At 48.0% G+C, this 13,564-nt stretch overlaps 2 protein-coding genes across 3 annotated transcripts; one reads left to right on the plus strand and one right to left on the minus strand.

Moving 5' to 3' along the window:
• Nucleotides 1–86: 86 nt before the first annotated feature.
• zgc:109913 (regulator of G-protein signaling 9-binding protein) lies at nucleotides 87–3,862 on the plus strand. The gene is made up of 3 exons (XM_041891995.2): nucleotides 87–171; nucleotides 1,738–1,958; nucleotides 2,253–3,862. The coding sequence occupies exons 2-3, from the start codon at nucleotides 1,757–1,759 to the stop codon at nucleotides 2,780–2,782; spliced, it is 732 nt and encodes a 243-aa protein (XP_041747929.1). The 5' UTR covers nucleotides 87–171; nucleotides 1,738–1,756; the 3' UTR covers nucleotides 2,783–3,862.
• A 33-nt stretch (nucleotides 3,863–3,895) lies between these two features.
• Nucleotides 3,896–7,742, minus strand: ube2c (ubiquitin-conjugating enzyme E2C). 2 transcript variants are annotated; one of them, XM_041891994.2, is made up of 7 exons: nucleotides 7,379–7,742; nucleotides 6,766–6,878; nucleotides 5,944–5,971; nucleotides 5,740–5,826; nucleotides 4,465–4,669; nucleotides 4,236–4,295; nucleotides 3,896–4,083 (listed from the first exon to the last, which is right to left on the minus strand). In XM_041891994.2, exons 2-7 carry the CDS (start codon nucleotides 6,864–6,866, stop codon nucleotides 4,046–4,048), a joined length of 519 nt encoding a protein of 172 aa, XP_041747928.2. In that variant the 5' UTR covers nucleotides 6,867–6,878; nucleotides 7,379–7,742; the 3' UTR covers nucleotides 3,896–4,045. The 2 variants fall into 2 exon arrangements, with proteins under 2 accessions (XP_041747928.2, XP_041747927.2); XM_041891993.2 differs by having other exon boundaries at nucleotides 7,383–7,740.
• Nucleotides 7,743–13,564: the final 5,822 nt, after the last annotated feature.

Genomic DNA, 13,564 nt, shown 5'->3' on the forward strand with positions numbered 1-13,564 from the left:
CCTGCCAGTGCCAGCAAGGAAACACTAAGCAGGGGGGTGTGGAGGAGGAGCCCAATACTGAGGGCTCACCCTGGAGTTGCTCGGTTGTTTTCAGTCTTGTGTCGAAGGCTGTCAACTTGGCCGTAGGCTATAAGAAAGCATGAGACCCTGAGGAGACTTTTCAAAACGGAGGTGGGTTCTTAATTTAGTTTGATGTTTGGTGATGAATAAGTTTCAAAGTAGCTAATAACACCTGATTCCTAATTCCTGTATTTTGTGTTTCATATGTAGTCATCATAATCTTTGGTGGAGTTATTAGTGGCACAATATATTGTATTGTAGATTTTGGAGTACTGATAGTAATGCTAAGTATTCATATTTTTACAGTGAAGATCGCATGTCAATCATCCTCATCAGAGATGACATTATCAATACTCTATATTTGTTTTATAATACCAATACCGTTACCTGGTTTAGTGAGGCTGTGTGAAGAAATCTAGTAAGTCCATCACAAGGGCCATGAATAGGCTATTGCTTCATTGGCTTAAAGACGTCCTCCTGCGATTTGTTAACTTTTACTGTTGAAAAGCGATATCAACTTTTACTGTTGAAAAGGACAATTACAGTAAAGTACACACACTAAAGAGTTTTTTGACACAACCGCAAACTTCAAGTAGTAGGGAATTCAAGGACTTGGTCTGATGGTAAATCGGTGATGTCATCGGCCTCCCCCATTGCTTGAGGAGCAATAGAGAACAAAAGAGGAAAGCCCCCCCCCCCACCCACAACTTGTGCTATGTCATGACATACCTGGACCACGTATTGAGGTGTGCCTTTTGTTAGGTAAATCAGTTGTTAAATGAGGTGAAAAGGAGACTGGAGTGCCACATTAAGGTTAGAGGTGCAGGGCTGGGTTGGTTACTTTCTAAACGGAATCAGTTACAGTTACCTAAATAAAAGGTACCTAGGCTGTCCAAAATTGTAATCGGTAAAGTAACTTTTGGATTACTCAAACTCAGTAATGTAATCTGATTACTTTCCCCTTAAGAGGAATTAGAAGACGACGAAACGGATCCATCAAACGCATTTGGTGTGTCATCCTAGTGGTCTCTGATTGGTGGTCATCATTTGGTGTGTCATCCTAGTGGTCTCTGATTGGTGATCATCATTTGGTGTGTCATCCAAGTGGTCTCTGATTGGTGGTCATCATTTGGTGTGTCATCCTAGTGGTCTCTGATTGGTGGTCATCATTTGGTGTGTCATCCTAATGGTCTCTGATTGGTGGTCATCATTTGGTGTGTCATCCTAGTGGTCTCTGATTGGTGGTCAGCCTTACTCAGGTGGAACAAACAAACGTGTGCCTTTTTTCAATGCTGAATTGAATGTTATAGAGAAAATAGAAAGGTGTCAATGTATTTTTTTTCTAGTAATTCAAAAGTATCTGTAATCGGAAGACAATATTTTTGCTGTAACAGATCAGTTAATTTTTTTGTAATCAGATTACATATAAAACTGGTTACTCTCCAACCCTGGAGAGGTGGCCCAGTAACCGGTTCGAATCCCCAAGATGATTGGTAGGGAATCTGCAGGGAGTGAGCCGGCAGCTGAAGGGTTACCGGCTACAATGTCCCATATACTGTATTACTTCCTGCAGTTGTGCCCTTTAGGCCTGTGTCAGGTTGTTGTGACAGCAAAAATACAGAATGTCCGTGCAAATGGACCAATTAAGGAAGTATTGTATTACATTGTGTTGTATAGTTTCTCTTCCCAGGTTCAGATGAATCGGTGGCGGAGATCAGTGGATGAGATCCAAGCTAGGAAACGGCAGGTCACAGAGTGTGAGCGTGCCCTGGAGGCCCTGAGCAAGGTGACTGCCTGTTTCCAACAGATGGCAATCTCTGTCGGAAGTAACTCAGACGGCAGCTTTCTGAGAGAGGAGATGGATGAGACCAGAGCACTGGCTCATAGAATCTGCACAGGTAAGGACACTAACGCTGTTGAATGCTAAATGGACCTCAAGATCCGACCCCTTTTTAATCTATGATTTAATGGGGTTCCGCAAACAAAAGGTGACTGATCTGACCCCTTCCATTCAAATTCAGGTTAAATCTTTTGAAGTGCAACATTCTCTCAGCCAATTGGTGTCTAAAAAGGAATTGAATCTGGAATTGAAATCACAAGTGCAAGTATTTGTGCACTTGGGAAATGCATTGTATCGTGTAAATCATATGCAAATTCCACTGTGAATAATTGTGTGTTGTCTCGTGATCCAGGGTTGCACAGACGTCTGGTCCCTCTATTGACAGAGAGGGCGACTGCACCTGGACAAGAGGATCGAGAACAGGTGGAGCGACTGTGGGTTCTCTTCCTCACTGGGTTAGAGAACCTCCAACAGGACCTGTACAAAGCCAGTGACTTAATAGACCGCTTCCCCTTGAAACAGAGGAATGACCGCCGGGCCCTTGTGAACACAGGAGCTTCAGATGGGATCACTGGGGTGTCTGCCCGGGCTGCTTCAGTCCAAACCCCCTGGCTAGCAGTGGAGGTGGAGCAAAGCCCTGACCTGAAGACGCACATCACCCAGATTGAGGCCCTGGTCAAGGAGATGCTCCAGAAAGTCAGCATTCCTTTCTGGGCGGTGGAGGCTACTCAAGAGGCCTGGGTGGAGGGCACTCAACCTCAGGATGCTGCACACAATCAGGATGAGACTCTGGAAGAGATGATGGAAGTGGTGTCCCAAGATAAGATGTTGGGGTGTTGTCATCCCCTAAACTGTAAATTGGGGTGTATGTTTTGTCTATAGACCTGACAACTGGGGTGTACTCTTTAATACTTGGTTAATGGTCAGTAAAACTTTGAATAAAGCCTAATTTATACTGTACATACACAATGCAAAACCTACAAGTAGCTATGCTAAATGGCGAAAAACACAAAAATGTGCAGTCCTGCAATTTTAAAATGACAGTACACAGGACCGACATTTTGCGTAGCATTCTCGTGTTGTGTACATACAGTGTAAATTAGGGTTTTACATGCGCAAGTCATTTCTATTTACTAATGAAAACTATGAACATTAGACAAATGTATTTAGATACTGTGCAGTCAAAGAACAAATCCTTTAAAAAGGTATGATCAACTATGCAGATTTCCTTGCTAATGATAGATGTTTATGGCAAAGACCTTGTATACCTATGTTAGTGATACATTTTGTCATATGCTGACTACACCATCAAGCACGTGCATGCTGATTTTGTCCATCCACACCAGATGCGATCAGGACACCGGTTGAAATATCAAAACGAACTCTGAACCAACTATATTAATTTGGGGACAGGTCGAAACATAAATGGACATTTAGCTAGCCAATTTGTCCTGGGATATAAAAATTGGGTTGCTATTGTACCTGAAATGCACACGGTCCTTTTTTTCCCTTGGATCTTTGTAGAATTTTGACCCATTGAGTCACAAAATCATGTGTTCTCTACTCTGACAATTAATCCATAGATAAAAAGGGGAAACCTAGTTAGTTTCTCTTAAATCGCTCCTTCTTCTGTGGACTTGGGAGGCTGGCAACCAACTTTAAGGTGCATTACCACCACCAACTGGACTTGAGTGTGGACCTAAGTTCAGCTTTCAATCACCCACATGGGTATATGTTCCTAAAAAACAATGAAGAGACGAAAGATGAGGGACTTGAGGCGCATCAAAAATACAACCAAATTCTATTTTAGCGCCAGGCTGCGGAGACACGTGCGAGCAGTCTGGGTGAAATTATTGAACATGCGTACATTTATTTTGCAACAGGGGCGGTGTGGTCAGCATGTTAGTATGAAAGTTGTATTGATTGCTTGAAAATGTATTTATGCAAATCAAATAAAGTTGAATGTTGATTGGAAAATAACCAACAAGGCCATGATTAAACATACCTAGAAATCTTTATTCACATATAGTTCATACAAACATAAAAATATTGTACAGACATACCCAGTATTTAAAATGTACATAATTAGAAGAGAAAGAAATACACTTAGAAATCAAATAAATTGCAAGATTGTAGGATCTTGGGTCAGTTCTTGTAGGTAGAGTTCAAATGGGCTTTGAAGGCTGTAAGAAAGACACATTTTTACTGCCGTACAAGTTTAGCAAAACTATTTGATTCATGACATGAGTATTTACAGGGTGCGTCACAAATGACCTATGGGTGCTGGTCAAAATGTGTGGGTGCCATTGGGACAGATATTTGTCCATCTACTAACCTTCCTGGTTATCCCAAAGCTCAGCAGCAGCAGTGTTCAAGGGACTCTCATTGTTGGGCTCTGGACAAGACAGATTTTGGTACAAGGTCGGCAACAAATTTGACAGTGGCACACAACCTCAAAAACTGTGACAGTGATTTGATCTCAGTGTGTTCATAAATCTGATCAGGCCCCCTTATGTAAATGGTTGGGCGACAATGACCCCACCTCCTAGTAAAAGACACCCTACCTCCTAATAAACTCTGTATGGACAGCAGGATGGAGCGCACGTCATACAGAGCTGACCATTTGTCTTTCAAGATATCCAGACAGATGAAGCCCTGATCGTCGACGTTGGGGTGGAAACAGGACGTGATGAACTTCACGCGTGGGGCTTTGTAAGGGTAGCCACTAGGGAACTCCAACGACAGCTTGTACCTCAGGCCTTCGTAAACCTAAGAGATTGAGAGATGCAAGAACGCTGACACATTCTTCACCATACTTTTTTTTTTACTGTACAAAAGCTAATCAAGGCGAGCATTTGAATGTTGATGGAAGACATGTGGATCTTGTTAAAACGTCCATATAATTCACATCCAAAACAGTTCATGCGTATATTCTGACGACATTTTGGTCGTCGGCAAGGGTTTGTTCGGCTGTTCGTGCACACACATATTTTTGGGTCATTCAACAAGAGAGAACTCGTTTTCATACACATTTTTTCACTTGAGAAACACAGCACCAAACATTTTATTTTGTTGGGACTTTTCGCCCCTTTTTCGTGATATCTAATTGGTAGTTACAGTCTTGTCCCGTCGCTGCAACTCTCGTACGGACTTCGGAGGCGAAGGTCGAGAGCCATGCGTCCTCTGAAACACGACCCCGCCAAGCCGCACTGCTCGCTTAACCTGGAAGCCAGCCGCACCAATGTGTCGGAGGAAACACTGGCAGTTGGCGACCGAATTCAGCGTGCATGCGCCCGACCGCCACAAGGAGTCGCTAGAGTGCGATGGGACATGGACATCCCAGCCGACCAAACCCTCCACTAACCCGGACGACGCAGGGCCAATTGTGCACCGCCTCATGGGTCTCCTGGTCACGGCCGGCTGTGACACAGCCCGGGATCGAACCCAGATCTGTAGTGACGCCTCTAGCACTGTGATGCAGTGCCTTAGACCGCTGTGCCACTTGGGGGGCCCTGCACCAAACATCTTAGATAGATGTAAAATTGTGCAACTAAGATCTCCTCAGCCAAAAATGTAATTAATGACAGATTTTTTGAGTTATCTTAGATTCATTATATTTTGAGGAAGTGGCTACAGCGTCTAAAGAGGGACAAAATTTACTATTGCCACTTTTTTTCTCGTTTTTCAAGCAAAGGTCTTTTAAGGGAGTACGCGAGCACACACGCTCGGTTTGCCTAGCCCAAGCAGGGTTACACACCATCTACATTACTGGTCTTACAATCTGAGCCACTGCCAAGGCTGCACTTTTCATGGAGGAGTAGAAAGAAAACTTAACTTACTGTTCCCTGAGCTCCGTCTATCGTTCCGATCCACTTAAAAAGGTTGTCAGACTCCGGGAAAGCCGAGATCCCCTTATGTCCAGACATCTATATGACGTGCAAGAAATAACCTTCAGATCTAAAAGAAATAGCTGTTTTCCAAAAGAGATCAATTGATCTCAAATTGTGATTAGAAGGACATAGCGCTACATGGAGAACACTTACCATTAGTGTCATCAGCTCTTGTTGAAGTCTAGGGTGTAAAAAATATAAAAGTTTAAAATGTAAGCCTAAGGCTTGTCATTACACAAAGTTAACTCCCAATGTAAGTAGTACCAATCACCCATCTTACGTCAGCTGAAATGTAGGCTATGTTACAGAACAATACTGTTTGGTTCACTTAACAGCTAAAGGGTATTTATGAAACTTGCCTTGGAAATTTCTCTTGGACCATTTGTTAAGACCCAGCCTTAGTATAAAAGTAATCGGGGAATAAATATCGAGTATTCGAGGTAGCCTAGCGTTTAAGAGTGTTGGGCCAGTAACCGAAATGTTGCTGGTTTGAATTCCCGAGCCAACTAAGTGAAAAACATGCCGACGTGCCCTTGAACAAGGCACTTAACCCTAATTGCTCATGTATGTCGCTTCTGCCACCCCAAACCCTACAAGAGGACAGCTCCTGCTTAGCCCATTTAAAGTGCTTCTGTCCTGGCACCCCAATGGTGAAACCAGCTTCTCCTTGAACCTAGGACAGCAGAGTCCCTGCCCAGTTTCCCGAAAACCCTACTTCTTCAAAGAAAGAGTATCCTAAATAACTCCACTGCACCCCCACATAAAATATTGCCTTTCGTGAACTAACACTCCCATTTGACTCTCCCCCACCACTAACACGGACTTTGCTGATAGCTACTTTGAGGAAAAATGTACTTACTTTGACAGATGTGGTTGTCCCACCTAGTGCATGAATCTTAAGATGGCTAACTAAGTCGCTCTGGATAAGATGGTGTGCTAAATGACTAAAATGTAAATGACGATAACTACACAAACCTTTTAGTGACTGAGCCCTTTGCTGCACTCCCACCGGTCTCATTGCCTTTCAGCGCGGCTGTGGATGAGGCTGCTGCAGGGTCCATATTTTGAGAGGCCATACTTGTAACTTACTGGAAGAACAGAATTCGAGAGGACGGTAATTAGCTAGCTAAGTAGAAGGTAGTAAACAAAATACGTTACTTGAAACACTCAAATGCACGTCGTATCTGGCATTTTGCTTCGCGCTAGCAAGCCACTCTAACCCAGGGTGTTGTCATGACGTTAGCTAAACAAGTTACAGTAGTTGGCTAGGCTAGTTAACAGTAGTTAGCTACGTTTGCATTGGCTAGCCCCGAGATCCTATGACCTAGACATAACTGTCGAATTCAGACAGCTAGATAACTAGCCATTAACACATATGGGTAACGTTATATTTGCTAATAATGTTAGCGCCTAACGTTAGCTTGTTAGGTTAGTTAACGACGCAGTTACGAGTGTCGTCTCATCAGCGTTCTTTTGCTGCAGTGCTAACTAACTAGCAAGCTGAATGACTTTTTTGCCCAGCTAACGTTTAGAATAACCAGCACGGCCTATCATATACTTCTGACTAAATAATCAAATGTCGCCATACTTGCCTGGTGTGTAGGTTCTGTCCACCGACTCTATTCTTCTGCTACTGAGTTTTTCAAACTGTATAGAGACCCCGCCCACCCGTTTAAACGCCCATTATCAAATCGCTGTCACCACCCGGTTTACGAATTTGACCAATCGCAACTTCAGGTTTAAAACAAAGCAACGCTGTAGCAACCATATGGAAGAATGCACTTTACAAAATACTTCGATGTCATTGGGGGAAAGATCATTCGGAAGTGACAGATTTGCCTATGGTTGTTCGGTCGCATTGCGTCAAAGACAAACTCGGTGATTGAAGTCGGAACTAGGAAACTCGGACATGTCCGACTTGCTGATTCGTTAAACGCGGCACCTGTGTAGTACAACCAGTTAGCAAATCGATAGTTACCAGAGTGTAACTCCAGTTCTATGAGTGAAGGGGAGCCCCATAGGGGAGCTCTGCTCCTATTGGTTTACCCCTCTGCCTAGGCAGCAAACAGCCTGAGTCAAAATTATGCACACACCTGCAGCCAATAGGAGTACAGGTGTCCCTATAAAAAGGGGACGCTTCCCCTCAATCAGCCTCCCGAGATATTATCTTCAGCGAGACTAGAGAGGGTCGGCAGGGCCTTAAGTCCTATGGGGCTCAGCTCCATTCATAGAACTGGAGTTACACTCCGGTAACTATCGTTCTATATTGTGGAGTTCCGCCCCATAGGGGAGCTCTGCTCCTATTAGTTTAAGGCGGAGCGCAACGCTCCAAAATGTACTCCCTGCTGAGCCCAACACTTCCCATCAAAATGAAAAGGTCGGGCCTAGCAATGGCTGCGACCAAGTCCCGCAGTACTGTAACACACTGTGTCACAATATACTGCGTCATCGGTCCAAATCCGCCCCACCTAGTCCAATGGCAACACCTATGTCTACTGGGCAGATCACCAGAATACGGGCCATACTAATCTGTACTAGCAGATAGATGGTACCTCAATATCCTGTTACAACAATACGACCACTAATGGAATGGCACAAAGTGTCACTCTACATTGTGTACACGGTAGCCCGCCCCACTCAATCAATGGAACCCCAAAGATTAGTGGGCAGAGCCCAGAACAGGATTAATACTAATCTGAACAAGCAGATAGATGACGTCACATTCCATCAAAATTGTCATGACCGGTCTAATAGTACCGTAACCAAGGTTACTACTATTATCCCTCATCATTCCGCCTCAACCCAGTTATTCACTGGTGGGCAGATCAATACATGCCTTCTACTGTACTGAACATGTCAGTCAGGAGTCATGCTAAAATATGTCTTTCTATCAGAATCGAACCTGAAAGAGACCTGTCTCCTCAGTCCTGCATTCCTCTCTCTTAGCTCAAGTCCTCCCCTCAGCCACGCTGAGTACAGACTGACCCAAAGAGTTAGAAGACATATCCAAGAGATAGAAACAGACAAATGGAGACGGTGACGACCACGACGCCACTGCACAGATATCCTCTACCCCTGTTCCTCTGAAAAGGGCAGTAGAAGCAGCTACTCCACGAGTGGAGCCGGCCCTTATACCCTGAGGCAATTGTCGCCCTGCTGCCTCATAAGCTGTCTCAATGCCTTCGCAAAGCCAATGAGACAGACGCTGTTTCGAAAGTGGTCTACCTAGTGCAGCCGCACCGTGACACACAAACAGCTGAGGCGATGACCTAATCGCTGCTGTGCGCTCAACGTAACACGCCAAAGCGCGCACTGGGCACAGGCGATGGAGCCTTTCCTCTCTACTCTCCCCATGGGTAGGGGGAGAAAAAGACCACAGCTCCACGGTCTGTGATCTATATGAGCTCTTAATAACCTTCGGCATAAATGCCGGGTTAGGACGTAACACCGCTCTGCTCAAATTGCCATTAATGGCAAGGCAGTCGGGTCTCGTTGAAAGAGCACACAAATCACTGACACGCTTAGCACTAGTCAAAGCGAGCAACAGTGCCGTCTTCATAGACAGCATCTTGAGGGGTATTTGATTCAATGGCTCGAACGGCGACTCACAGAGCGCTTTGAGTACCAAAGCCAAATCCCACTGAGGAATCGTGACTCTAGGCATTGGCCTAAGCCGCCGCGTTCCTAATAAGAAACATTTCACTAGAGGGTGGCTGAAGACAGTGTCTCTGCCAAACCCCTCGTGACAAGCTGAAATCGCCGCTGCAAACACCTTAATGGTGGCGGGCGATCGCTGCTTATCAAACATAAACTGCAGGAACGAGTGTACACTCTCAACCCAACAGTTCATGGGGTCTACATTCTCTGTGACACACCACTGTGAAAACACGTTCCATTTACTGGCATACACCCTGGAAGTGGGACCGGCACGTGAACCCTGTATGGACCTGATTACTGAATCAGATAACCCACGGCGCTCTAGCCTGTCCCTCTCAGGAGCCAAGCCTTCAGTGGTTGGCCGAGTATGGGCAATCGCCCTATCGAGCCTAGCGCCTGAGACAACGCGTCCCGTCGATGTGGAATTGGCCAAGGTGGCGCAATCAACATCTGACTCATCTCCGCGAACCATGGAGCCCCTGGACGATCGGGGGCCACCAATATTATTGACAGCCCGCCTGATCTCACCCTGGCTAACAGTGGGAGAATGCAGGACAGCGGTGGGAATGCATACAGGAGAACTCTCGGCCACAGTCGGTGCGCAAACGCATCCCTCCCCAGTGGCGGTTCGTCCTGTTCCCTCAGAGAGAACCATAGAGGACAATGCGCGTTCACACGTGACGCGAATAAGTCCACCTCGGCTCTCCCGAACTGTTCCCAAATTTGGAGAACAAAGTCCGGGTGCAGACGCCACTTGTCGTCTCGAGGACCCCCTCGAGACATGAGGTCTGCTCCCACGTTCAAGTAGCCCGGAATGTGTGCTGCTCTCAACGAGCGAAGGTGCTCGTGAGCCCACAGCCACAATTCCTCCGCCGACCGGTGGAGTGCAGGAGACCTGACTCCTCCCTGGCGATTTATGTAGGCTACTGTGGTCCGGTTGTCTGACCAGACCAACACATCGCGACCCCAAAGGGTAGACGCGAAGTGAGTCAAAACCAGTCAAACCGTTTCCAACTCCAAGGTTGATGTGGCGACTCGAAGGAGGCCACACACCTCCTATCGCTTGGGTCTGACATGTCCCTCCCCATCCAGTCAGAGAGGCATCTGTAAACACTGGAATGTAGGAGGACACTTTGCCTATTGGGACTCCGTGCGTGAGAACGCGCGGGTCTCTCCAATAGTTCAGATCTGCACTGAGCGAGAGAGGAACCACCACCAACCGACGACGTTGACGCACTGGGTCTAGTCTTAGTTGGGCGAACCATCGCTGCATCCTGCGCAGGAGTCCCAGCGGGACCACGAAATGGGCTGAAGACATGAGACCCAAGAGTGACATGACTGATAGCGCTGTTACCGTGTGATTCGGACGAAACCTTCTCAGGGCTAGCAACAGGGCTACCCTTCGGGGTCCGAAATTCGAGCCCTCATCATTACAGTGTCTAGCTGTATCCCCAGGTAGACAATCTGATGACTGGGCCAGGGCGCGCTCTTTTTCCAATTCACAGAGAACCCCAGACGCATGAGATGAATCACTGTCTGTGTCGTGTGAGTGAACGCCAGCTCTGCTGACGGGGCGAGAACCAGTAGGTCGTCTAGGTAGGCTAGTAGCCTTATTCCCTGACGACGCAACGGTTCCAATGCCGCCTCCACACATTTGGAAAACATGCGAGGTGCCAGAGCGTACCCGAATGGCATCCTCATGAACTTGTACGCCACCCCTTGAAAGGCGAATCGCAGAAACTTTCTGTGACGCGGTTGCACCGGCACATGAAAGTACGCGTCCTTTAGGTCTATGCTCGTACAAAAGTCTCCTTTCTGGACACATTCCAGTAGACGTTTTGTCGTGAGCATTCAGAAGGGCCGTTTGGCTACGCTCTCGTTGAGAATGCGTAAATCCAATATCGGCCTCATTCCCCCCGTCTTTTTGGGCACCAGGAAATAGGGTGAATATAGCCCTTTGTTCCTTTGCTCCCGGGGAGAGCGCAAAGCTGTGGTACATTCAGGAAGGACCTGTATTCTTCGATGGCCCTCGCCGCTGCTGTTCCTCAGCACTGAGGTGGTGGAACAGCCCAAGGCGGGCCTCCCATGAAAGGGAGAGGAAACATCAGCACGTTCTGAGAGAAACGGGGGCACCAATACGTTGGTTAAACTCGTAACCGTAGTATTCCTGCCCTCCGTGAACGCAGCACGGGTCTGAACTGCACTGACTGAGGCATTAGCCCGAGACAGAGCGCCATCCCCAGAGAGCGATTGCATCATCATTCCATTACCTGGCTGTGACTGCAATCTGCTATGGGAGGCCTTCTTCACTGCAGTACTCCTAGGAGTCTGCAATGTGAAGTCTTCATGAGGTAAAGCAAGGCGGCGCCTTGTTACTCTTATCACACTCGCCTCATGTGTGTGCTCAGCTACGCACCCTTGGTGGGCTGAGCTACACTCAGAGTGGTGAATATCAGCGCGTTCTGAGAGAAACGGGGGCGCCGATACGTTGGTTAAACCCGTAACCGTAGTATTCCGGCCCTCCGTGAACGCAGCATGGGTCTGAACTGCACTGACTGAGGCGTTAACTTGAGACAGAGCGCTGTCACCGAATAGCGGTCGCGTCATCATGCCATTATCTGGTTGAGACTGCAGCCTGCTATGTGAGACACTCACTACAGTCTTAAAGTGAGGTCTTTATGACCTTTTTAATACCTGCCTCATGTGTGCGCTCAGTAACGCACCCATGGTGGGCTGAGCTGTACTCAGAGTGGTGAGAGAGAGAGAGAGAGAGAGAGAGAGAGAGAGTGAGGAAGGTCGAACGCTCTCGGATGTATTATGGAAAAGGGGCTCTTTTTTGACAAAGTCAGGTGGCGCCAACTCTTTATTACACACATCAACAAAAACATTTTCCTCCGTCCCCTCAACAGAAGGGTGGGGGGGAATAGCGGGCGCAGTCGAACTCGTCGCTGCGCCATCTTCCATTCTCTCCCCCACGTCCCGTCACATGCGTCGTCTCTTCTGGTTGCCCTTAGGCTGCCAGGTCGACGTTCTAATGACTTCCCTCGCCGGCAGCATCGTCGGGCCTCAGGTGCTGCTGGGGGGGCGGAGCCCTCTCTCCTGCTGCTTGAAGCCGCCGTCTGGCGCCGGGCACGACACCTCGCAGTAGAGCCTGCTCTACTAGAGGCGGTGGAGGTGGACTGTTTTGTAGTAGTCACGTGGCCTGCTCTCCCTGCCAGTGGCAGGTGTCTGGCCAGCTGCTTCCTCTCCTCATCGAGCTTCGTGAAGCGCTCCGTCGCCTCTTTGATGGCGACTCCGAAGAGCCCGTCGTCAGAGAAGGGGGCGTTCAGAAGCGACGCTCTGTCTGCTTCTTTCATGGTTGTCAGTGACAACCATAGGTGTCGCTCCGCGACCACCGAAGTGGCCATGGACCTCCCCGCGCAGACAGCTGACGCCTGTGTCAGGTGAAGAATAGCGCCAGAAATCCCGGACGCCTCTTCCACCTCCTCCTTGCCGAGCTCAGTCTTACCCGTGGTTAGACGGGACAGAGGGGCCGCTAGGAGGGCAATGTTATTTTCTGCTGCTACAGCTTGGGCCCCCCAACGTAAAATAATTTTCCACCAGCTGTGCTGTGAAGCGGTCTTTCTGCGTCGGTAGAGTGGCCTTCTTGGAAGAGGGCCAGGGACTCGAACCCGGCACGAGATACGCAGCCAGTGCGCTCTCTAGCCTGGGGATTCCCTTAGTGAAGCCCTGTTGCCTTCCCTCCACTCTGGTAAACGACGGGAGGTACGCCTTGGCCAGCGAACGCGCCGCCAGAGGCGCCTCCCATGAGCCCTCAACGTATTTTGCCAGCGAGGGCATTGCTGGAGCCAAAGGCTCCGCCGCCCTCCTTGACCGAGAATAGGGGCCGCCCTCCATCATGTCCACATCCGGTGCGGAGGGAATGGGGGGCAGCGCTATCTCCAAACGTCTAGCAGCCCTCTCAATGAGCCCAGGAAAGTCTGAGCGCAGAGAGGCTGCTGCGAAGGACAGGGCTACTGATCTCTCAGAGCCCGTGTCGGCATCGCCCAGGGAAGTACAAGACCTCTCACTCTCCAAAGGAAAGGGGGTCTTGAAGTTCTGGGTCAGAGGGACGGAT

The sequence above is a fragment of the Coregonus clupeaformis genome, chromosome 12, assembly GCF_020615455.1.
Source record: "Coregonus clupeaformis isolate EN_2021a chromosome 12, ASM2061545v1, whole genome shotgun sequence".
Classification (NCBI taxonomy): domain Eukaryota; kingdom Metazoa; phylum Chordata; class Actinopteri; order Salmoniformes; family Salmonidae; genus Coregonus; species Coregonus clupeaformis.

Excerpts from the sequence above, each read along its gene's own strand:
- zgc:109913 (XM_041891995.2), top strand. The coding sequence starts at position 1,757 with ATGAATCGGTGGCGGAGATCAGTGGATGAGATCCAAGCTAGGAAACGG. Across the intron at positions 1,959-2,252 it reads GGCTCATAGAATCTGCACAG|GGTTGCACAGACGTCTGGTC; the intron begins GTAAGGACACTA and ends CTCGTGATCCAG.
- ube2c (XM_041891994.2), bottom strand. The coding sequence starts at position 6,866 with ATGGCCTCTCAAAATATGGACCCTGCAGCAGCCTCATCCACAGCCGCG. Across the intron at positions 5,972-6,765 it reads AAGGGCTCAGTCACTAAAAG|ACTTCAACAAGAGCTGATGA; the intron begins GTTTGTGTAGTT and ends TTTACACCCTAG. Across the intron at positions 5,827-5,943 it reads AAGAGCTGATGACACTAATG|ATGTCTGGACATAAGGGGAT; the intron begins GTAAGTGTTCTC and ends CACGTCATATAG.